At 37.2% G+C, this 24,417-nt stretch overlaps 1 protein-coding gene across 2 annotated transcripts in view; it reads right to left on the bottom strand.

Moving 5' to 3' along the window:
* GTF2E2 (general transcription factor IIE subunit 2) overlaps positions 1 to 24,417 on the bottom strand; it is a 97,484-nt gene continuing 73,067 nt past the window's right edge. For both annotated transcript variants that reach the window (XM_051965133.1, XM_051965134.1), the window contains exons 5-8: positions 22,901 to 23,083; positions 21,278 to 21,371; positions 4,546 to 4,661; positions 1 to 1,832 (exon numbers count right to left, since the gene is read on the bottom strand). In XM_051965133.1, coding sequence (XP_051821093.1) covers positions 1,713 to 1,832; positions 4,546 to 4,661; positions 21,278 to 21,371; positions 22,901 to 23,083 — 513 coding nt within the window. In that variant the 3' untranslated portion in view covers positions 1 to 1,712. The remainder of the gene's footprint in view (positions 1,833 to 4,545; positions 4,662 to 21,277; positions 21,372 to 22,900; positions 23,084 to 24,417) is intronic.

The following is a 24,417-nucleotide window of genomic DNA, read 5'->3' as shown; positions in this document are numbered from 1 at the left end:
TTCAAAAGTAATGTTAAATTTATTATCTGCATTTTTAAAAAGCATATGGAATGCAATAATTCATGGCTTCATGAACAATCACCTTTTTTTGTTTCACTTTGTATATGGATTTTGTGTTTTTGATGCTTGTTAAATTTAAAATTAAAAAATAAAAAAATAGAAACCCAAGAAAAATACATACAAAATACAAAATTGTCATCACTTCCTTTGAACCAAGAAAAACCATCACAGTATGCAGAGATTTAGAGCTCAAGGATCTGGGTTTGAATGCTGGCTCTGTCACCCACAACCCATATCACCTTCACCCAAATGAAGTGGTTAGATTCAATGACCTTTGGGGTTCCACTCATCTTTAAATCTACAGTTCTGTGATTCATGCATGCTTCCAGTACAAATTCTTCATGTGGAATGACTACAAAAGTTTGGGTGCCTTCTTCATTAAGCTATGCTGTCTCTATAGAAAATGTGGTTAACTAATTCAATGTCCCATACAAACCTGAATGATAAATTCCTGCTTTTGTTTAGCTCAGAAAATTCATATGAACACAATGTCACTTGTCCAGCATGTTTCCACTTTCTCCTTCAGTACAAGAGAACTTAGCCCCAGCAGACTCCAGGAAGTGGATGTGACCTGTGGCAATCCTAGTCATACCCTGTCACCAGAATTGCGGTACAGAGCACTGGCATGTGGCTTTTGAATTAGGGCCACAGAAACCAAAGTCTTCTTACAAGACCAAAGTCTTCTTACAAGTGGCTCAAATTCCTTCCTTCTTCATCAGTCATCTCCTTGTGTATCATTAGGAATCCCAAATAGCATCGTTGCCCACAAAGCTTCATTAACAGTACTTGGAAGCAGGGCCACTGCTAGTGAAACAGAGACCAAGGAGAAAGTCTAAGGAAGAATCCACAAGGAAAGTAGGAACAGTGAGGTCAAGACACAAAGCAGAAGGGAGCCCTGAGCCTGCCCACGGGCGAAGGGCGGTGTCCGCCATCCGGCCAGTGGGAACCACTCTTTTTAGATACAAAACTGGACACAGTGATCATTGACTAGACAATGCTACATCAGACCATGAAGTCCTAAGCCCAAAACATCTGAGGGAGCTGTGGTTCTAATAATTCAGTCCTTTGGAAATAAAATCCAAGGGTTTCAGCAATGCCTTCAAGTTGTCTTCATTGCTTTAATTTTCCAACAAGCGGCAATGCTTGGGTCACTGTCCTGTTCAAACTGGACCAGACAATGAGGCTTTCCCAGGACTGCAGTTTCCCCATAAATGGGAACCCTTCCTAGAGTTTAACTAATGCTGAAGAGAAAAAAATAAACAAACAGAATTCACTACTCCCTCAAATATGTTTCTACAATGATTTTATTATAAATAGGTTCTCTTAGAATAAACACACATTGCTTTCAATTCTATCTGCAAACTTGCTCTAAAAACAAAAGGGGGAAAAGGAACCATGAGCAGAAGCAGTTAAACATCAGGTGTTGACAATGCCAGCAGGCATGCCTTTCAAAGGTGAACAAACTCAAGGGAATTACCTTGCAGTCAATCAATCAGAGCAAGGTCGGAGGAGGCTGGTATCTCACACTTGTTCTGTAAACAGTTGTTTCCTCTCCACAGTCAGGGAAGAGGGGCCGCCTGCCAGCCAACACCAGCCTGAGCATCCTCAGTCAAGATCCTCTGTGAATGCAGCTGATCAGAAGGGAAATCCACTCACTGTTTGCCAGGAGCAATGTCAGAGTAATCCTTTAAGACCCCAGCCAAATGCTCATTGTGAGTCTTGAACCTTCGCTTCTTCTGGGACACTGGTTTCTTCCTCCGCTGAATGGGAGCCTGTGGAAAAAATGGAGATTGAGAGTGGCTCTCATTAGCATGCAGGCAACCTGTGGTGGAAGAGGAAGTGCAGCCTGCTCAGGAATCCCCTTTAGCTTTGAGAGCCACTGTGCTCCATCTCATTGTCTCTCAGAAAGCTCTTGGGCTAGATCTCTTTAGAGAAAGACATACTAGTCTATATGACATAATGGATATACCAGGCCTCCAGAGCGAATTAGCCAGAGAAGTGGAGGGCCAATCAGAACATCCTGTTTTCCACCACTAAAAGATGAAGTTAAAGCTATGAGCAATTTGACTGCTGGTACCTTACCTCTGGTACTGTGAGTGTATGGTGGCAGGGACTTCCTCTGCCTTTCCCATATATTTATTTCTTGCTCATAAATACTCCCATGAGTTACATGACCTCAGTCTGGTCCTTTTACTTCTTATTGCTTTATCTCTTGGGTCATCCATTACATCACATGACATGTCACTCATTCTCATACTAGGATGAGCCCTTTTCTTTCTCTTGTCATTTTGTCCTCTGCTTTTCCTGCTCCGACTTACATAGTCTACCCGTGCCCATGACACATCTCCCTAAGGCTTGTGGTGTGAACTTGATTCTTTGAGATTGTGGATGTAGGCCATATCATGACCCCTGTGAACATTGGTTTTGAGAGAGAAAATTTTAAAGCATTTAGGAATACTGGAAGCCCTATACCCTTTCCTAATTGTAATGCAGTCTAGGTCAGGTAATCACCCACGGGACACATATTAATGAAGCCAACAGGTCACCAGGCTCAGCTGCACGACGCCCCTGGGGGAATCACTGTCCTTCACTCTGGCCAGGGGGAGCAGTCAGTTTGGTTTTTTTCTTCCTTCCCCTGTCAGACTCACCAAGGAGGTTTTTCCCTTTAAAGATGGGTCTCCTTACTCATCATGCCTCCACCTTTGCACAGCACCTTTATCCATACAATCTGGTATCAAATGTATGGCAGCAGTTGCACGGGTTCTGTTCTGATGCCTCACTGTTGTGCACAGATGACCCTGAATTCTTGGAGCTAAGGCCCAAGCACTGTGAGCTCTGGCTCTCACACACTAGAGATGCTCAGAACAGGATTCAGTGGGTCAGTCCTAGGCAGCGCCCTGAGGCAGGCACATTGGTGAGCAGACACAAGTTCAAGGTTGTTCCTTGGATCCGGGCTGAGCCTGGTCAAGAAAGGCCCTCCAAGAGCAATTTGGAACTATTCTCAAAAAGTTATCAAACTGTGCATACCCTTTGATCCAGCAGTGTTTCTACTGGGCTTATACCCCAAAGAGATACTAAAGAAGGGAAAGGGACCTGTATGTGCCAAAATGTTTGTGGCAGCCCTGTTTGTAGTGGCTAGAAACTGGAAAATGAAAGGATGTCCATCAATTGGAGAATGGTTGAGTAAATTGTGGTATATGAATGTTATGGAATATTATTGTTCTGTTAAGGAATGACCAGCAGGAGGAATACAGAGAGGCTTGGTGAGACTTACATGAACTGATGCTAAGTGAAATGAGCAGAACCAGGAGATCATTATATACCTCAACAATGATACTGTTTGAGGATGTATTCTGATGGAAGTGGATCCCTTCAACAATGAGAAGATCTAACTCAGTTTCAACTGATCAAGGATGGACAGAAGCAGCTACACCCAAAGAAAGAACACTGGGAAATGAATGTAAACTGCTTTTTTGTTTTTCTTCCCAGGTTATTTCTACCTTCTGAATCCAATTCTCCCTGTGCAACAAGAGAACTGTTCGGTTCTGCACACATATATTGTATCTAGGATATACTGTAACCTATTCAACATGTAAAGGACTGCTTGCCATCTGGGGGAGGGGGTGGAGAAAAATTGAAACAGAAGCGAGTACAAGGGATGATGTTGTAAAAAATTACCCTGGCATGAGTTCTATCAATAAAAAGTTATTAAAAAAAAAAAAAAAAGGCCTTCCAAGTCAGACTACCAGACACATGTATATGCCAATGCCCTTCTAATCAAAGTGAGAATGGAGAGGCTAGTGAAAATGTTTAAGTGATGAGAGCACCACATCATGAAGAGACATCACAGACATGGCAGCCAACAAAAAAGGAAACATTCTATATTTACAGACATGAAAAAATGTGCTGATGAGAGAAAACTAGCTTTCATTTTTCTTCTTTCTGATTTATTACAGAATCACTTGCTCTCTTGCAAACAGCTAGTGAAAATAAGGCCAACAAAGGGATCATGAGTTCATCTTTCAATCCAATAGACAATCATCTGGGCCCCAATCAAAACAAGGGGGAAGTGGGCTGGGTGGCTCTTGGGATACTGCCCAGTACTTTTGAAAAACCTATCCCTGAAACAAAGTTATCATTAAAAAAAAAAAAAAACAGTAATATTCTTTGGGTAATGCTACTAATCTATTATTGGCAGAGGTATGAACTGGCTCAATTATTTTAGAAAACTATCCAAGATCAAGGAAGAAAATTCAATGAAGCTGTGATCTAGTAATTCCATTCCTGGGCATAATGGGCAATGAGGTCAGACATGAAGAGGCCTTGGGTAGCTAAAAACAGCTTTTTATCTATCCATCCATTACTTTCTCCAGAGAACATTTTAAAATACTTTTAGAGGACATGAACTAGCCTTCACTGATGCTTCTCCACCAAAAACCCACTTGATTCAGTGCTACTGAAATATTACTTCTGGATCATACATACCACTTTCTTTGGTCCAGACTCCTGCATAGAAGAAATACCCTGTCGCTTCAGATATTCTTCAATTTTCTCCTCATCCATAGAATCCACAGTGATGCTCCTCCAAAGTTTCTGAAATTCTGCATGAACAAAGTAAACATCATTTTTACATCCAGAGACTGTAGCCTGTATCTATGATATGGTGAAAATCAAGATTCAGACATAATCATTCAGTTCAGAGTGAAATTAAAAGAAAATATTTCTTTATGGAAACAAAGAGACATGGATAGGTCTCTAACATCTACAAATTGGGAACAGAATTACCTTGAACAGAAAAACAGAAAAGAACCCAGAGTGAGGAAAATCTTAATTCTTTAGAAAAGAAATGCTTGCAGGAGACTATCCAAAATGGCAGAAGAGAAGGGAGCAACCATACCCTTCCCTACATCTAGAAATCAGCTCAGACTAAATTCTAATTAGGAAACCTAAGGGAAAAAACCCTCAGTAAGTTATTTTTCCAATCCAAGCTAGCAGAAGGAGATGAGGTCAACCCAGGGACACATGGTAGAAATTTCCCACACAGCATGGGAAGAGGTTTGGCAGAATCCAAAGGGCCTGACCTTGGGCAGAGAGTAGGAACAGGTGCAGCTCTGCTGCTTATCACCCAATGCTGGGGCACAGAACCAGTATGGATTAAAGGAGGAGAGCTCCAACTATGGGTGGTAATCAAGGGCAATTTGTAGCAGTAGGCCTCGCCATATCTGAAGGGCATGAAAGTAAGTACCAGCTGTACGGCTCTGATGTTGGGAGAGTAGTGGAATAGCACATCCAGTGCAAAGAGGGAAGGAGTCCCAAAACAAAGGGAAATCTTCAGTTATCACTATGAACCAACAAAAATTTCCAGCTGCCTGACAAGAGCTGGAGACAGCTTTAGTCTACTGCCATGCCAATCAAAGACAAGCCCATAGCAATGTTGCTTAGATCCAAATTCATGTCAGAACCTTCTCGCACTCACACTAGAAGAGCAGCAGTCCCTACTATGCCTATATGAGATTGCTTTGAGTACACTAAAAGCTTGTAGATCCCCATCCTGAACTGGTCCCGAGACCCTAGAATATAGCACAACACACTTAATACCCAAGGAAAACAGCAGCAAAAAGGAAGAAGACACAAAGCAGGTCCATTCTAAGCCATTCCCTTTAGAAGTGTTTAGAGCTTGGCCCTAATTAAAACAAAGATAGGAAGTAAGGATGGAAGAATGAGCAAACACTCTCCCCCCTCTCTCTCTCCCCATCCCCCCAAAGAAGTATCATAGTTTTGAAAACAAAATAAGGATTACAGAAGAATCGGAAAAAGAATCAATAGCTTGGAACAAGAAGTCATAAAGCCATACCCAAGCATGATACTTCTTGAAAATCATGATGGATCAAATAGAATTTAATAACTTAACTATATGAAAAAGCAAAAAATATTAAAGAGCAAAATTTAAAAGTTGGAAAAAAGAATGACCTGTAAGGTATTTCATACCAATAAATCAAGGAGAGGTAAACTAAGAATTGTTGAAAAACCTCTAAACTATGAAAAAAAAAAGAGAGACTAAATAACATATTTCAAAAAAGTATAAAACAAAATTTGTCAGGTATCTTAGAATTAAAAGTAAAAATTGAAAGAATTCACCAATTATCTATTGAAGAGACCAAATTAAAATCCCAGAAACATTGTAACTGAAAGTCAGATCTAGGAAAACAAAAACTGAACCAAACCACAAGTATTGGCCAGAATTAATAAATTTAAGTACCAGTAGCCAGTCAGGATCATACAAGATTTAGTGGGCACAACTAGCAAGAAATGGAGAGCTCAGAATACAATCTTTAAGAAGGAAAAAAGATAAAAGCTTATAATCAAGATTAATTTATCCAATGGGGGGGGGGGGATGGATCTTTAATAAAATCAAGGATTTCTAAGCATTCCAGATGAAAAGACAAGAGCTATAGAAAAACATGAAATATAAACACAGGAATTAAAAAGATAAAAACATAAACTTAAACAGAGTAATCACACAAGGAACTAAAGATGAATTATTTACATTCTCATATGGGGAAATGATTCATGTGTCTCCTCAGACCCCTATATTCATCAGGGGGAATCTAATACAACAGAGAATCTGGGAATAGTTTTCTTTTTATGTGTTAATGACCCTAAAAAAAGACAGAAAGGGGAAAGGAATATTGGAGAGGGGGAAAAATTATTTCATATAATTTGGATATGCAAATAATGTTCACCCTATAAAACAATGAGGAAGCACAAACCTGAATTTCATTAGAACTTCTCAAAGGAAGAAAGAACACACATACACACACATATGATACACACATACACATACATATACAGAGCTGGGTGCAGAAATAAATTTCATTCAACAGAGAAATAGGAGTAAAAGGGAAAAGAAGGAAATGGGAAAATAAGAGGAAGATTAGATGAAGAGAGAAATTAGTCACAAGCCAAAAAAAATTAATCACAGAGAGTGGATGGTGAAAAGAGGCTTAAAAGGAAAGAAATAAAAGACTGGGTTCTGGGTGGGGGAGAAAGAAGAGGGGCAGGGGACTAGAAGCAAGCTATATCTAATCTAGGACTGACAACTCTCCTCTCTCACCACACTATTTTTCTTTATAAAGAAGGGATAGGTAATTCTGACCAATGAAACAACCAATCTTGATTATAAATGAGTCATACTGAAATATATTCTCCCCCACTCCTTAGTTCTCCTCCTCCCCACCCCTTGAACGAGAGGAGTATACATGCTTTTTGGACATTTTGCTTGACTATGCATACACAGTACAAGGATTTTATAGTTTGTTTTCCAACCCAGGAATGAAAGGTGTTTTTCATTATCTGAAAACAATTATTTAAATTTTAAAAGAAGAAACACTGACTCTATCTTTAAGTTCTGCTGAGTAGTCTATCAGCAGTAGTCTATTTTCAAAGGTTATGCAGCCAAAGCTCATACTTTAATTCCATCAATCAACTTTCTCAACCCTTAGTAAAAGTGACAGGCTTCTGCCAAAACACCAAAACCAAAAACCAAAATAAAGTAAACCCTCCAAATCCTGGTACATGTGTATTACATCCCTTTTCCCTTATGCAATAGAACAGAACACTGTTAAATAGATGAAGTTAAAGTACTTTTGAGGGAGCAGAAAACTCTTTTTTTTTTTTTTTTAATTAATTTTATTTAATAATAACTTTGTATTGACAGAATCCATGCCAGGATAATTTTTACACAGCATTATCCCTTGCAATCACTTATGTTTCGTTTTTTCTCCTCCCTCCCTCCCTCTCCCCCCCCAAGATGGCAAGCAGTCCTATATATGTTAAATATGTTGCAGTATATCCTAGATACAATACATATTTGCAGAACCGAACAGTTCTCCCGCTGCACAGGGAGAATTGGATTCAGAAGGTAAAAATAACTCGGGAAGAAAATCAAAAATCAAATAGTTCACATTCATTTCCCAGTATTCCTTCTTTGGGTGTAGCTGTTTCTGTCGATCATTTATCCAATGAAACTCAGTTAAGTCTCTTTGTCAGAGAAATCCACTTCCATCAGAATACATCCTCATACAATATCGTTGTCGAAGTGTATAATGATCTCCTGGTTCTGCTCATCTCACTTAGCATCAGTCCATGTAGGTCTCTCCAAGCCTCTCTGTATTCATCCGAGCAGAAAACTCTTAAAACAGTATTTGGCACATATCAGGATACTTAATAAATGTGTATTGACTGATAAGGAATAGAATCTGAGCTCATTTTCGAGGATAGGGTGGGGGAACAGAATCAGGCAATATGTTTCTGATACAGAGATGTATGAAATGGTGAAGAAGAAAGGCTGAGTTTTAAAGACATTAAAAGAAAAGTGGTTACAAGAAATAAGAATATTACTTTGTTCACCCCAAATTTCTTATAAAGTCAAATAGGAAGCAGACATGTTCATTGTGTCTACAAACTGGTATGCTTCCTTTAAAGCTACCAATCAATGACCTCTTAATGGCCAAATCATCAGCCTTTTTTCAACAATTCTCCTCCTTCAACTTCAGCTCTCTGCAGACTCTGACATGATGATTACCCTTTCAGGAAACTCTTCTCTCTAGTTCTCATGAGACTCTGGGCTCTTTTCTTACCAGCCTGAATATTCATTGCTTATCGGTATTCAGATTTATCCCCTAAGTCTCTACCCAGGACTCTCTTCTTTTCTCCTGCTATAGTACATCACTTCATGCTTTCACTGCTATTCATGGGTCCTATTATTTCCATATAGGCAATTACCCAATCCATACATCTCGTCCTAAGCTCACTCTGGAACTCCAGTTTTTATTATCTCTTGAAATTCTTGAACTGGATGTCCAAAAGGCACTAAAAGATCAATATGTCCAAAGCAGAACTCAACTTCCTGTCCAAACTGCCCTTGACCTAAATTATGCCGAACTTTTGATATATCACTATCTTTCCAAAACCTAGGTCACAACCTTAGTATCAATCTAATTGCTTGATCCCACTCATTTCAGATAGCTAATATAGTGTCGAGTCTCATTATTATTTTCTTCACAATAACTCTTCTTTCTGTCCCCTTTCTGCTCACAAACCACCATCCTGGAGCAGGGCTTCATGACCTCATATCATATTGCCTGCTGGTTGGCTTCCCAACTTCAAGATTCTCCACACTCCAGTCCTCCACTTAGCTGCCAGCAATCTTCCTAAAGCGCAAATTGCAGGTACAGTCTCTATCTGATGCACTCTTCATGTATGCTACCTCCCTGATCAGAACATGAGGCCCACAAAAGCCGACTTTACTTTCTGCACCCCCAGCACTAAGCACAGTGCTTGGCACAAAGGTGTTAGCAATTGTTTTGCTCACAACCTCCAGTGGCTTCCTAACACTTCCAAAATTAATATAAAATCTTATTTGGCCTTTAATGCCCTTCAAGACTTGCCACCTTCTTATACCTCAGCTTTCTCCCCTCCATGAACTCTGTGATCCATCACGCAACAATAAATTTTCATTGGTTGTCCATCTTGCTTAGACCAGTCTCCCTTCTTCTCTCTACCTTCCAATTCAAAATCCATGATCTGCAGGCCTTTCCTGGCCCAACCCCTCACCACAAGGTCTACCCTCTAAGAACACCTTCCATCTTGACAATGCTTCTTTTACCTAAGCAGGTGTCTGAAAGTTGTTTCCCCCTTTAAACTGTGAGCTCTGAGGTTGGAGAACTGATTTTTGCTTTTGTTATAACCAGGGCCTAGCACAGGGTAAGCTTAAATGCTTGTGAACTAACTATTGCAACTAAAAAAGAACTTACTTTGGCCATGTGTCCAAGGCAACATAGGGTTATTTTAAAGAAGACCACTGGACATTGTTAGGCCACATTCCATTTTGGCTTTTGCTTTCACAAAACATCTTTCTTTTTCTGAAACCCTTCTTGAGATACAGCCATTTCCCCCTTCCCCAACTACTATATTTTCATATCCTATAGAATTGTCAAAGAAAAAAAAAATCTAGCTAAAAAGAGAGTTAAACAAATTTTTCAGTCAAAACTATCATCCATAATGAGCCCTGAAATCAGATCATTCCCTGAATCTTCAGGAATGTCTTATCCAGGCAGTGACTGGTACAACTCACTCCTCCTTTCATTCCAAAGTTCCAATTTTATAGTCAGCACGTTTTAGTGCACAAATTAAATATAAATACAATAAAACATTATGCTGGGACAGACTCTTCCTTCTTTTGTATTCCAATATGTCTCAAATGAAGCCTAGAATTGTCAAATTACTCAGATTATGTTTTAGCCTGGAAACTTCTATGTTTCTCACTGGATAAATGCATAATAATACTGAATGTTACACTGACTGACACAACCCCCACTGAAACACAGTCTTTACAGAAATCTAAGATGAAAAGCACTGTAAAATGAACATGCTAGCCCTTTTTGTAGTGGCTAGAAACTGGAAATTGAATGGATACCCATCAAATGGAGAATGGCTGAGAAATTGTGGCATATTAATGTTATGGAATATTATTGTTCTGTAAGAAATAACCAGCAGGATGAATACAGAGCCCTGGAGAGACTTACATGAACTGATGCTAAGTGAAATGAGCAGAACCAGGAGATCATTGTACACAGCAACAATACTACATGAGGATCAATTCTGATGGACGTGGCTTTCCTCAACAATGAGAGGATTCAAAACAGTTCCAATTGATCAGTAATGAACAGAACCAGCTAAACCCAGTGAAAGAACACTTGGAAATGAGTGTGGACCACAACTTAGCATTTACCCTCTTTTCTGTTATTGTTTGCTTGCATTTTTATTTTTCTTCCCAGGTCATTTTTACCTTCTTTCTAAATCCGATTTTTCTTGTGCAGCAAGATAATTGTATAGATATGTATACATATATTGTATTTAACATATACTTTAACATATTTAACATGTATGGGACTACCTGCCATCTAAAGGAGGGGGTAGAGGGAATGAGGGGAAAAATTGGAACAGAAGTTTTTGCAAGGGTCAATGTTGAAAAATTACTTATGCATATGTTTTGTCAATAAAAGCTATAATAAAAAAATAATAATAGCAAAGAAAAAAAATGAACATGCTGTTATAGAAAGTCAGAAGGGACAATGGTAGGATTATGGGACTCAGGAGTCCAGGGTTCAATTTCCAACTGTTTCAAATAATTTCTGTATTACTTTGAGAGATCACTTCTCATGACGCAGCCTCATTTTTACTAATGTGGAAATACAGAGGCTAAACGAAATGATCGAAAAGGTACTTTCTAAGTCTAAAATTCTGTATTTCTCAAATATAACTGGACATCTAAATAACCTGCTTCATAAAAAACTTGTCTCTAGGGCACGATAGTTTGTCAATTTAAGGAATTAATACCATGTTGATCCAATCTACTCAAACACTATCACCTATTATTGTGAAAAGAATTGGAGGATTGGCAATAATATTGGGCTCTTTCCTTCAATAAGTTTATAATCTAGGAGAGGTGATAAGATATGGTGCAGATATAAAGAAAGATACACCTAAAAATATGAGATGTACCTAAGAAGAATAAATGAATAGTCTGAAAAAGTATTTCATATGTTTGTTAATAATTAGAAATCCTTCTTTTGAGAGCAGTTCATATTCTTTGACCATTTATCTGCTAATTGGGGGTTTACATATTTGCATTAGCCATATATCTTAATACAGATTCTAATCAGAGCTATTTGAGATATATATATATATATATATATATATATATAAATTTCCCCCAGTTGACCACTTCTTTTTATATCTTGATTGCAATTAATTTTTGTGCAGAAACATTTCAATTACACAATAAAAATATTCTTTTTTTTTTTTTTTAATCTTTTTGATCATTTCTATCCTTTGGTTAAGGATTCACTCTTTGACCACGGCAGTGATGGGCACCTTGATCTTGTTCCCTTCACATTTAGTACTGGAATCAGGGTTTACTGTGCTTATTGTGGCTTGTGATCAAATGAAGATGCTAGTCTTTTTTTTTTTTTTTAACTGCTAGTCTTAACCTAATTTTTACCCGTCCTTCCTTCCCCCCCCCCCCCAGGTTTATCAAATATTGTAAACAATTATTTCTGACTCCTTTTTTGGTTTGTTTCACTGTCTTGAATCAAATTGTTTTGAAGGAAACTGCTAGCTGAAGATTGGTCTATTTGTGTTCTCCCTTCAGACCACCTAGTTTGCATTGCTTTCCTGGATCATTTAGACCTTATCTTCCAAACAAATCTTGTTCTTTTGTCTAACTCTTTAAAGTATCCCCTGACATAGCACTAAATCTGTGAAGTCATTTAGGCAGCACAGTGTTTATCATATTCATACAGGTCAAGCAGTGAGGGTGACTTTCTCTTCAGTTATTTAAGTTTTTCTTCCTTTCTTGAAGGAGCATTTTGTAATCCTCTAGAAAGGCCTTAAGTTTGCCTTGTTCGATTAACTCCCTGATATTTTATTCCTTTTGTCATTCTTGAATGGAAAGTTCTTTCTTTATCATTCTCTCTGTCATTGCTTTATAAAAAAGCTATGGTTTTTTTGTTGACTTGCTTTGTATCCTGAGATTTTACTGGAACAATTATTAACTATCTTAGTTTTCTTTACTGATTCTTTGGTAATTCTGTAATGGAATATTACTGTGCTGTAAAGGAGGACAGATAAGAGGAATACAGAGAATTATGTGAAAACATAGGACAAGATACAAAATGAAGTTAAACAGAACTAGAGAAATACACAATGACATCAACAAAATGAATGGAAAGAAAAAAAAAAACAATCAAAGCTATGAGATTATAATGACATAATTTGGCCCCAAAGAAGATAAGAGAAAATATACATCCATGCCTTCTTTTTAAAGGCAGGAGCCTATATGCATACCCTTTGATCCAGCAGTGTTTTTACTGAGCTTATATCCCAGAGAGATCTTCAAGGAGGGAAAGGGACCCATATGTGCAAAAATATTTGTGGCAGCCCTCTTTGTAGTGGCTAGAAACTGGAAACTGAGTGGATGCCCATCAGTGGGAGAATGGCTGAATAAGTTATGATATATGAATATTATGGATTATTGTTCTGTAAGAAATGACCAACAGGATGATTTCAGAAGGGCCTGGAGAGACTTACATGAATTGATGCTGAATGAAATGAGCAGAACCAGGAAGTCATTGTCCATGGCCACTACAAGATTATATGATGATCAATTCTGATGGAAGTGGCTTTTTTTAACACTGAGATGATTCAGACCAGTTCTAATGATCTTTTTTTTTTCCTTTTAATTTTTTATTATAGCTTTTTATTTACAAGATATATGCATGGGTAATTTTTCAGCATTGACCCTTGCAAAACCTTCTGTTCCAACTTTTCCCTTCCTTCCTCCCACCCTCTCCCCTAGATGGCAGGTAGACCCATACATGTTAAATGCAATATATGTATCCATATCCATACAGCTGTTTTGCTGTACAAGAAAAATCGGGCTTAGAAATAAGGTAAAAATAACCTGAGAAGAAAATTTAAAATGCAAGCAAATAAAAACAAGAGGGATTGGAAATTCTATGTAGTGGTTCACACTCATTTCTCAGAGTTCTTTCACTGGGTGTAGCTGGTTCTCTTCATTATTAAAAAAATGGAACTGATTTGGTTCATCTCATTGTTAAATTGATCACCATATATTACTGTTGTTGAAGTGTATGATGATCTCCTAGTTCTGCACATCTCAAATCTCTCCAGGCCTCTCTGTATTCATCCTGCTGGTCATTTCTTACAGAACAATTAATATTCCATAACATTCATATACCACAATTTATTCAGCCATTCTCTGATTGATGGGCATCCACTCAGTTTCCAGTTTCTAGCCACTACAAAAAAAGGCCGCCACAATCACTTTTGCACATTTGGGTCCCTTTCTCTTCTCTAAGATCTCTTTGGGATATAAGCTCAGTAGTAACATTGCTGGATCAAAGAGTATGCACAGTTTGATAACTTTTTGAGCATAGTTCCTAACTGATCTCCAGAATGGCTGGATGTATTCACAATTCCACCAACAATGTGCCAGTGTCCCAGTTTTCCCACATCCCCTCAAATATTCCACATTATTTTTCCCTGTCATTCTAGCCAATCTGACAAATGTGTAGTGGTATATCTCAGAGTTGTCTTAATTTGCATTTCTCTGATTAATAATGACTTGGAGCATCTTTTCATATGGCTAAAAATATTTCTTCTTCCAAAAATTGTCTGTTCATATCCTTTGACCATTTATCAACTGGAGAATGGCTTGATTTCTTATAAATTAAGAGTCAATTCTCTATATATTTTGGAAATGAGGCCTTTATCAGAACTTTTAACTATAAAAATGCATTAGTTTTGTTTGTACAAAAGCTTTTTAATTTGATGTAATCAAAATTTTCTATTTTGTGATCAATAATGATCTCTAAGTTCTTTGGTCACACATTCCTTCCTCCTCCACAGGTCTGAGAGGTAAATTATTTTATGTTCTTTTAATTTATTTATAATCTTCATGCCTAGATCATGAACCCATTTTGACCTTATCTTGGTGTATGATGTTTGAGTGTGGGTGCCTAGTTTCTACCATGCTAATTTCCAATTTTCCCAGCAGTTTTTGTCAGACAGTGAATTCTTATCCCCAAAGCTGGTGTCTTGGATTTATCAAACATTAGATTATTATAGTTATTGACTATTCCACTGAGCAACTAGTCTATTTCTTAGCCAATACTAAATGGTTTTAGTGATCACTGCTTTATAATAGTTTTAGATCTGGTACAGCTAAGCTACCTTCATTTGTTTTTTTTTTTTTTCATTATTTCCCTTCAAAGTCTTGACCTTTTGTTCTTCCATATGAATTTTGTTGTTTTTCTAGGTCATTAAAATAGTTTTTTGGGAGTCTGATTGGTATAGCACTAAATAATTAGTTTAGGTAGTATTGTCATCTTTATTATATTTGCTTGCCCTATTCAAGAGCACTTAATATTTTTCCAATTATTTAAATCTGACTTTATTTGTGTGGAAAGTGTTTTGTAGTTTTGCTCAAATAGTTCCTGACTTTCCCTTGGCAGATAGATTTCCAAATATTTTATATTATTAGCAGTTACTTTAAATGGAATTTCTCTTTGTATCTCTAACTATTGGATTTTGTTAGGGATATAAAAGAATGCTGATGATTTATGTGAGTTTATTTTGTATCCTGAAACTTTGCTAAAATTGTGTATTATTTCTAATAGTTTTTAGTAGAATCTCTGGAGTTCTCTTAAGTATATCATGTCATCTGCAAAGAGTGATAATTAGGTTTCTTCATTACCTACTCTAATTTCTTTAATCTCTTTTTCAACTCTTATTGCCGAAGCTAACAAGCTAGCATTTCTAATATAATATTGAATAGTAAATGGTGATAGTGGCCACCTTGTTTCACTCCTGATCTTATTGGGAACGGTTCCAGTTTATCCCTATTACATATGATGCTTACTGATGGTTTTAAATAGATGGTACTGACTATTTTAAGGAAAAGTCCATTTATTCCTATACTCTCAAGTGTTTTTAATAGGAACAATGTTGGATTTTATAATATGCTTTTTATGCATCTATTGAGATGATCATATAGTTTTTGATATAGTCAATTATGCTAATAGGTTTCCTAATATTGAACCAGCCCTGCATTCCTATAAATCTTAGTTGGTCATGGGTGTATTATCCTGGGGATGATTTTCTGTAATCTTTTTGCTAATATTTTATTTAAGATTTTTGCATCAATATTCATTAGGGAGATTAGTCTATAATTTTCTCTCTCTGTTTTCAATATAACTGGTTTAGATATCAGTATGATGTCTGTGTCATAAAAGGAATTTGGTAGGAGTCCTTCATTCCCTATTTTTTCAAATAGTTTATATAACATTGGAGTTAATTGTTCTTTAAATGTTTGGTAGAATTCACATGTAAATCCATCTGGTCCTGGGGATTTTATTCTTAGGGAGTTGAATAATAGCTTGTTCTATTTTTTTTTTCCTAAAATGGGACCATTTACTTCCTCCTCTGTTAATCTGGGAAATTTACATTTTTGTAGGTATTTCTCCAATTCACTTAGGTTATCAAATTTATTGGCATAAAGTTGGGCAAAGTAACTCCTAATTATTACTCTAATTTCCTCTTTATTGGTGGAAAGTTCTCCCTTTTCATTTTTAAGACTAACAATTTGATTTTCCCCTTTCCTTTTTCTAATCAAATTTACCAAAGGTTTATCTATTTTGTTGTTTTTTTCATAAAACAATTCTTAGTTTTATTAATTCAATAGTTTTTTTTTTTTTTTTTCTTTCAATTTTACTAACTTCTCCATTTAATTTTAGAATTTCAAGTTTAGTATTTGGGGATTTTTAATTTGCTCTTTTTCTAGCTTTTTAAGTTGCAAGCCCAATTCATTGATCTTTCTCTATTTTATTCAAGTAAGCCTCTACAGATATAAAATTTCCCCTTATTATCGCTTTGACTGCATCCCACAAATTTTGTTATGTTGTCCCATTGTTGTCATTCTCTTGGACGAAATTATTAATTGTGTCTATGATCTGTTGTTTCACCCATTCATTCTTTAGGATGAGATTATTTAGTTTCCAATTACTTTTTGGTCTATTTTCCCCTAGCTTTTTGTTGAATGTAGTTTTTATTGCATCATGATCTGAAAAGAATGCATTTACTATTTCTGACTTTCTGAATTTAATTTTGAGGTCTTTATGTCTTATATATGGCCAATTTTTGTATAGGTTCCATGAACTGCTGAAAAGAAAGTGTACTCCTTTCTTGTCCTCATTCAGTTTTCTCCAAAGATCTATCATACCTAACTTTTCTAGTATTCTAGTACTTCTTTCTTATTTATTTTGTGGTTTGATTTATCTAGTTCTGAGAGTGCAAGGTTGAGATCTCCCATTGTTATAGTTTTGCTGTCTACTTCATCTTGCTATACCACTTGATGCATATTATGTTTAGTATTGCTACTGGTTCATTATCTATGGTATCCTTTAGCAATATATAGTTTCCTTCTTTATCTCTTTTAATTATATCAATTTTTGCTTTTGCTTGCTCTGGGATCAGGGTGGCTACCCCTGCTTTTTTTTACTTCACTTGAAGCATAATAGATTCTGCTCCAGTCTTTTACGTTTACTCTGTATGTATCACCCTGCTTTAAATGTGTTTCTTGTAAACAACATATTGTAGGATTCTGGCTTTTGATTCAGTCTGCTATCCACCTCTGCTTTATGGGAGAGTTCATCCCATTCACATTTATGGCTAAAATTATTAGTTCTGTATTTCCTGCCATCTTATACTTTTCTTTTTCTTTTCCCCCTTACCCTTCTCCCCAGTATTAAACTTATGGGCACCACTTGCATCACACAGCTCTCCCTGTTTAGAATCTCTCCCACCCCTTTTGAGTTCCTTCCCCTTTCTTATACCTTTCCTTTATTAACTCTTTTCCTTTTCCCTTTTCCTCTCCCACTTTTTAATGAGGTAAAAGAAGTTTCTCTGTAAATCAAATATGTCTAATATTTTCTCTTTGAGCCAAATCTGATGAGAGTAAGATTCACACAATGTTCCTCCTCTGCCCTTAATTCCCTCAGATACGATAGGTTTCCTTTGCTTCTTCTAATGATCTTATGATGAAGAGAGCCATCTAGGCCAGAGAGAAGACTGGGAACTGAGTGTGGATTACAACATAACATTTTCACTCTTTTTGTTGTTTGCTTGCATTTTATTTTCTTTCTCATTTTCCCCCTTTTTGATCTGATTTTTCTTGTGCAGCGAGATAATTGTACAAATATTTATACCTATTTTGGATTTACATATATTTTTATCATGTTTAACATATATTGGATTACTTGCCATCTAAGGGAGGAGGTGGGAGGAAGGAGGAAGAAAATTGAAACATAAGGGTCAATGTTAAAAAACTATCTATGCATATGGTTTGTTTTTGTTTTTTTATTATAGCTTTTTTTATTGACAGAACATATGCATGGATAATTTTTCAACAGTGACCTTGCAAATACTTTTGTTCCAACTTTTCCCTTCCTTCCTTCCCTCCACTCCCTCCCCTAGATGGCAGGCAGTCTCATACATGTTAAACACGCTAAAGTATGTCTTAAACACAATATATGTATACCTATATATTTATATATAAATTCTTGTTGCACAAGAAAAACTGGATTTAGAAAGAAGGTAAAAATAACCTGGGAAGAAAAACAAAAATCATGCATATGTTTTAAAAATAAAAAACTTTAATTTAATAAAGTAAAAGCAGGAGACAAAAGTTGTGGGATACTGAGTCTACACGTCAGAAGCAGGTGGGAGTTTTTGGTTAGCTTTTCTGACTTGTTTTTTTCCTTTGTTACCAGAAATAACTTTCGGGGGGGGGGGGGGGAGGGGGAGAGGGCGGGAGGTTAAAAGAAATGGAAAGCAGTATTTGAAAATGAAAATGATGTTAAAACAAAGAATATCAATTTTTCCCTTGAGGCAATTGGGGTTAAGTGATTTACCCAGGGTCATACAGCTAGGAAGCGTTAAGTTTCTGAGACCAGATTTGAAAACTCAGGTCCTCCTGACTTCAGGGCTGGTGCTTTATATACTGTGCCACCTAGCTGCCCCTATCAATAAAATTTTAAAATAAATTTAAATTATGTCTTTTCAGAGAGACACTATGGCAAAGTAGATATAAAGCACTGAGGGAATCAGACACTATTAAAAATGAGAATACTTATGGTGCCTATTTTAAAAGGATGTGCAAATTCCATCCTGCAAGGGGGTGAGGAATGATAGAAAAGTGGAGGCTGACACCCCAGACAGAAGAGCTTATTGTAGGGCTCTTTAGTACTCAAGTGAGATATCTGAAGCCAGTTTGTGGCTGGCATAAGTTGGGTAATTGACATTTACTGTGCATTGCAAAAACATCTCCTACAACTTTAGGTCCATTCTTCCTCTCCCTAATTGCTTCAGATATACCGAGGCTCCTTCTAGGAATGATGATACTGCCACCTGCAGGTCAGAAAGGGGCCCACATGTGCCCAGCAGATCTGGGGATGGATCTTAGGAGACTTGACTTTTTAGGAAGAGGAGAATGGAGGTCAGCTGTGACAATGATGATGCCAAGCTTCCCATGCCCAGGCAGATCAGTGGCACCTAGAATTGACTGAAAAAGCTGAGCTGTGTGTTGGCGAGCACAGCATGGGAAAACGTGTCCCTGCTGGCTTGACAAATTTTTACAATGATGAAAATACTTTTCTTTACATAAAAACAGATTTTCCAATAGCTAGGTTTGAGCTCAGTGATCAAGTTAAACACATTCATTTTACAGAAAGAGAAACTCATTTAATTAAATTTGCATAAATGTAAAAGTCCGTTTAAAAGGACACACACACACATTCTCATTATAATAGAAGCTTTATGAAATGCTATTGTAGCGCAAGAAATGATGTTTGTGAAGTACACAGAGAAGCAGAGGTATGAATGTCGACATGACAAACAGAAAACAAAGGCAGAAGCACCCATTTTGTAAACAATTACTATAACGACCACACAACAGTCAAAAAAGAAGATGCAGAATTATAAAGAACATGGTCCCAGAAAAGAGTTACAATAAGAAAACACATCTTCCCTCTTCTATACAAAAGTATGTAGTAGTACCAGAGGGACATTGAATATTGCATATATTCAGATTCTACACATGTGTATTGGGGTCAGTTTTGCTAAAAAATTTTTCCTTTCCTCTTTTTCTTAAAAATATTCTTTATTATATCTGGCCATCTGACTCTTTGAGAAGAAACAGGACCACTGGGCGAAATCTGAGCAATGTAAAAACAAAAATACTAATAAAAACTTACTATTAAAAATGGAAACTATTACTATGTTATATAAAAAAGAAGACATTTGTTTATATGAAAAATCAGATGCATGTAGTACTGCAAATAATAAAGAGGAGAAAGAATAGATGGTGATATTCTGCCAAGAGATGTTTTTTTTCATTTGATGAAGCCTAGCTTGAGAGGCTAAATATTGTTCTGCCTTTCTGTTATTACTGTACTTGCATGAAATATCAAGTTCTTAAAAAGAAATTTTTTAAAATTAAAATAAAAAAAATTTTTTAAAAGATTAAGCTATTGCTAATAACATTTAATTTGCTTTTCAAAATGCTGTATCAGGAACAAAAAGACTGTATTTGGTGAAATGAATATTGAAGATTTCTCAATGAAGAGAACTTCTTTTTGATTTCTGATCAGCCAAGTACTTTGTGTGGGACAAAACACAATCATGAATGGGTTTTTTAGAATCATGGTATTTGTGAATGGCAGACTACTTGCATAGCATAATCCTTTCCTTCCCCTCCAAAGCTCATCCTCATTATCACATTAAGGATTTCAAATAAAAATAAAAGACTCCAGAATATAGGTAGGTAGAACACATAACCAAAAAATTGTAAATGTAAATGCCACAAGGATCTTGAAGTCCTTTTCAAATTGAAGGTTTGCCAATACACCTGGAAATGCCCCCTCAATATCGCATCAAAGTGAGAAATAATTAATTACCAATGTTCTTTGAGAAAGTCTTAATGTTCACTATAAAGTAGTCCTTTCCTCATAGTGATTCCTAATTCATCCCAGAAGTTGTTATTATTTCTGCATACCAGCCAACAATCCAATTTTTCTGTTCATTTTTCATGTCAAGAGTTTTACAATTTTTGTTATAATCAGACTGCTAAAATTAAAATGATAAAGAAGTCACACTTATAACAAAAGGCAGATAACAAGAGTTGGAGGCAGAGTCCAAAGAGATCTGGATTTGAATCCTGCTTTTGACATTTGCTGATCCTAATGGGAAAATCCATTAAACTCTGTGACCTCAGCTTGCTCATCTATCCTTTCTAAAGATAGTGATACCTAACAGAGAGAAAGATGGTACTCTGTGGATAAGGGGAAGTGTGTGAGCTCCTCTGTGCATAGCCCCCGCTATGAGGATCTCCAACTTGACTACCTATGTGGTCACAATCACCTGGAAGTTAAAATCTTGAGAAATGAGCTGTGCCCAGTAGCTGGAGCCACGTTGTCCATGACAATGAAGAAAACAGTACAAAAAGGTCAGTATTACCGCCTGTGGTGCACAAAGCCCAACTCTGACCCCCATGCCCTTTCTCCAAGGGCTAACTTACCTTCATCTACTGTGAACTGACAGCTCTTATCATTGAAAAAAAGGATCTTCTTCTTGTCAGGACGAGTGACAAAGATGATCTGGTCCCCTAAGGCCTTCGATTTAAAAATACAGAAAAATTATTCTCTTGTGCACATACAACAGCCAAGGTGAGCAACAACACATTTCAATCCCAATGCACCCACTGGTTCAAATCTAGGCATATTTGAACATCACCACCCATCTCCCACCTCCATAGACCTTGTTTGTGTAAAATTGACAGGGAGAACCCAAAGATTGGTCAGAGTGTAGAGCACAGACCTCCTAAGAGCTCTATGAAGAAGGAAATCCTAAGGGTCTAGAACCCCCTTGTACAGACAAGGCATCTACGCTGAGTTGAAGAATCTGCACAGACAACTACCCTCACAAATATCAAGACACAACTCATATGTTAGCATTAGCAATAACATTTCCTGAGGCTTTAAGGCACATAGAGTATATTCTACAGATGTTATCTCATTTGATCGGTGCCCAGGGTGGCATTTGAACCTAGGGCTCCCTCCTGACCCAGGCCAAGGCTTTCTTCAATAGTCTCTGAGAGGAAATATTCCAATTCTTCCCAAAGAGCTGCAATCAATATTTTTGTTCATATGGATCTTTTCTCCTTAGAGGTAGAGACCTAGGAGTGGTATTGCTGGGTCCCAGAATCTGCACAGTTTCATAGCTCTTTAAGGAAAATTCCATATTGTTCTCCAAGAATGGATGGATCAGTTTACAGCTCTACCAATAGTGTATTGGTGTTCCTATTTTTCCACATTTGCTTCAGCATCTGTCATTTTTCTTTTCTGTCATGTGAACTCATCTGATAGGTGAGAGGTGGTACCTCAGAATTGTTTTAATGCGCATTTCTCTAACTTATTATTTAGAGCATTTACTCAAATGATCAGTGATAGCTTAGATTTACCTGAATACTGCTTGTTCATTTCCTTTGACCATTTATAAATCAATGAATGATTTGTATTTTTATAAATTTGACAAAACTCCTATAGCAAATATGACTTTGATAACTGAAAATATTCTTTGAATTCTAGCCAAACTGGTTTATTAAGATCTTCCCTACTTCTGGGCTTTTTCTCCCTTCCTGTCCAATGATTTACCCACTCTTCTAGGCCCGATCATATAAACAACTCTGTCAGAGCCCAGAATGCAATGTAAATAAAGGTTTCCTCTGATCAAGAATGCCCACCTCCTTCCCCTGCCATGCTCCCATTTTGGCTTCCTTGATAAAGATTCCTTCCTACCACTAAGAGGCCAGAGTTCTTATTCTAACCAGCAGCAAAGAATAGTCTGTGCTAAGAGGCAACTTTAGTGTGAACTGAATGCATTCCAGGTCCTGGTCCAAAGGCCCTGAAATCATGAGCTTTCAATGTCTGTTTCCTCCTCACCCTCCCCCCCCTCCCCCCCCTACCAGGTATCTGGCACAAAGCACTGTCACCAGAATATTCCCTGTCCATCCTTTCCCCCTACACACCCTCGATAACTCTTAGCCCCTTCAATGGAAGGGTAATTAAAATCATGAAAACCAAAGCATCTATTGTCTCTGACAATCAATCGCACAATCATACAGACTCAGCAGGGCAAATACCTTGATGGCTTTCTGGGCATTGGGCAGCCCCTCCTCGATGTCTTCAAGAAGAATTCCTCCTAATCCTCTCTGGTCATGCTTATCTAGGAGCCGAAGCAAGGCTTTTTTGTCTTTCAGGTTGTACTTGGGCTTGAAGGCGTATTTCCCATCGACTACCTCAATTTTGGGATTGTTGACTAGCGCCTATAACAATGAAAAGAGCACAAGTATGTGCAATCCACACATGGACTCTTCAGTCTGCTCAGGACAACATGTACAACTAAGTAGTACCATGCGCCACTCAATAGCAAACTGCCTGGCACACACCTCCAGGGAACCAGCCCACCACCATCACTGCCTGGCAGCCAATTTTGAGAATGCTGCCTTTGTCCATATTCATTTTGGAAGAATGAAAGACTCAAAAGGAAGTATTTCTCATGCTCCCTACCACCTACCCCCCAAATAAGATGCTGATCTCTTGTGGACATTTAAAATGTGAAAAACATGACTCTGGGAATGCACAAATAGAGTCCCTCCTCACTAGTCAATTGGTACTAACAACTGTAGAAAAATGGGAGAAGAGCAAAGTTCCTGGGATATCTCACTGATGGGGACACTCCCTCTACTTGTACAGATCTCAATCCAAGCTCATCTTGTAGTTAAGCACTGAATTAAAGTTTAGTCTCTAGAGTACAGTACTGTCACTAGTATGTCACTATATGATACTAGTCTAAGTTTATATCAGTTTAAGGCTGTAGACAAACCCAATTTTTTTAGGAATTTGACCTTCTAAGAACAACTCTGTTTCAGAGTCAGCAGGTAAGAAGTGGTCCTTGAAGTATTCTATCACCTGTTTCTTAGAGTTGCTATTCCAATACTGGATCAGATTTCTAAAAATTCAATTTTATTTTGTTTTCAGTTCCAGATTCCCTTCCCCTACCCTCCTTCCTCACCCACTGAGAAGGCAACAAATATAAAGTCCATTACAAATAAGTACAGTCAAGCAAAACAAATTCCAGCATTAGTTATTCTTTCCCCTTTACCCCTAACCCCAAAAGAAAGAAAAAGAGAAGACAATGTGCTTCAGTCTATAAAGTCTATTAGTTTTTTCCCTGGAGGTGGACAGCTTCTAATACTGAGTACTTTAGAGTTAGAGTGCGTCATTGTGTCTATCAGAGTTACTAAGCCTTTTCCAAGTTGATCGTCTTTAAAATATTGCAGTTACTATTCTCCCAGTTCTGCTCATTTTACTTTGCGTCATTTTATACAGGTTTCTCTAAAACAATGCCCCTTCATCATTTTTCATGGTACAATAGTATTCCATTCCATTTATAAACTACAATTTGTTTAGTCATTCTTCATTTGATGGGCATCTCCTTAATTTCCAATTTTCAGCCACCACAAAAAAGAACTGCTATAAATATTTTTGTACCCATGGGTCTTTTTCCTCTTTCTTTGATCTCTTTAAGGTATAGACCAAGGAATGATATTGCTAGATAAAAGGGCATGTTTTATAATCCTTTGAATTTAGCTCCAAA

This window comes from Antechinus flavipes, chromosome 6 (assembly GCF_016432865.1).
Source record: "Antechinus flavipes isolate AdamAnt ecotype Samford, QLD, Australia chromosome 6, AdamAnt_v2, whole genome shotgun sequence".
NCBI lineage: Eukaryota > Metazoa > Chordata > Mammalia > Dasyuromorphia > Dasyuridae > Antechinus > Antechinus flavipes.
The sequence above is the reverse complement of the archived record's forward strand: the minus strand, read 5'-3'. Positions and strand labels throughout refer to the sequence as shown.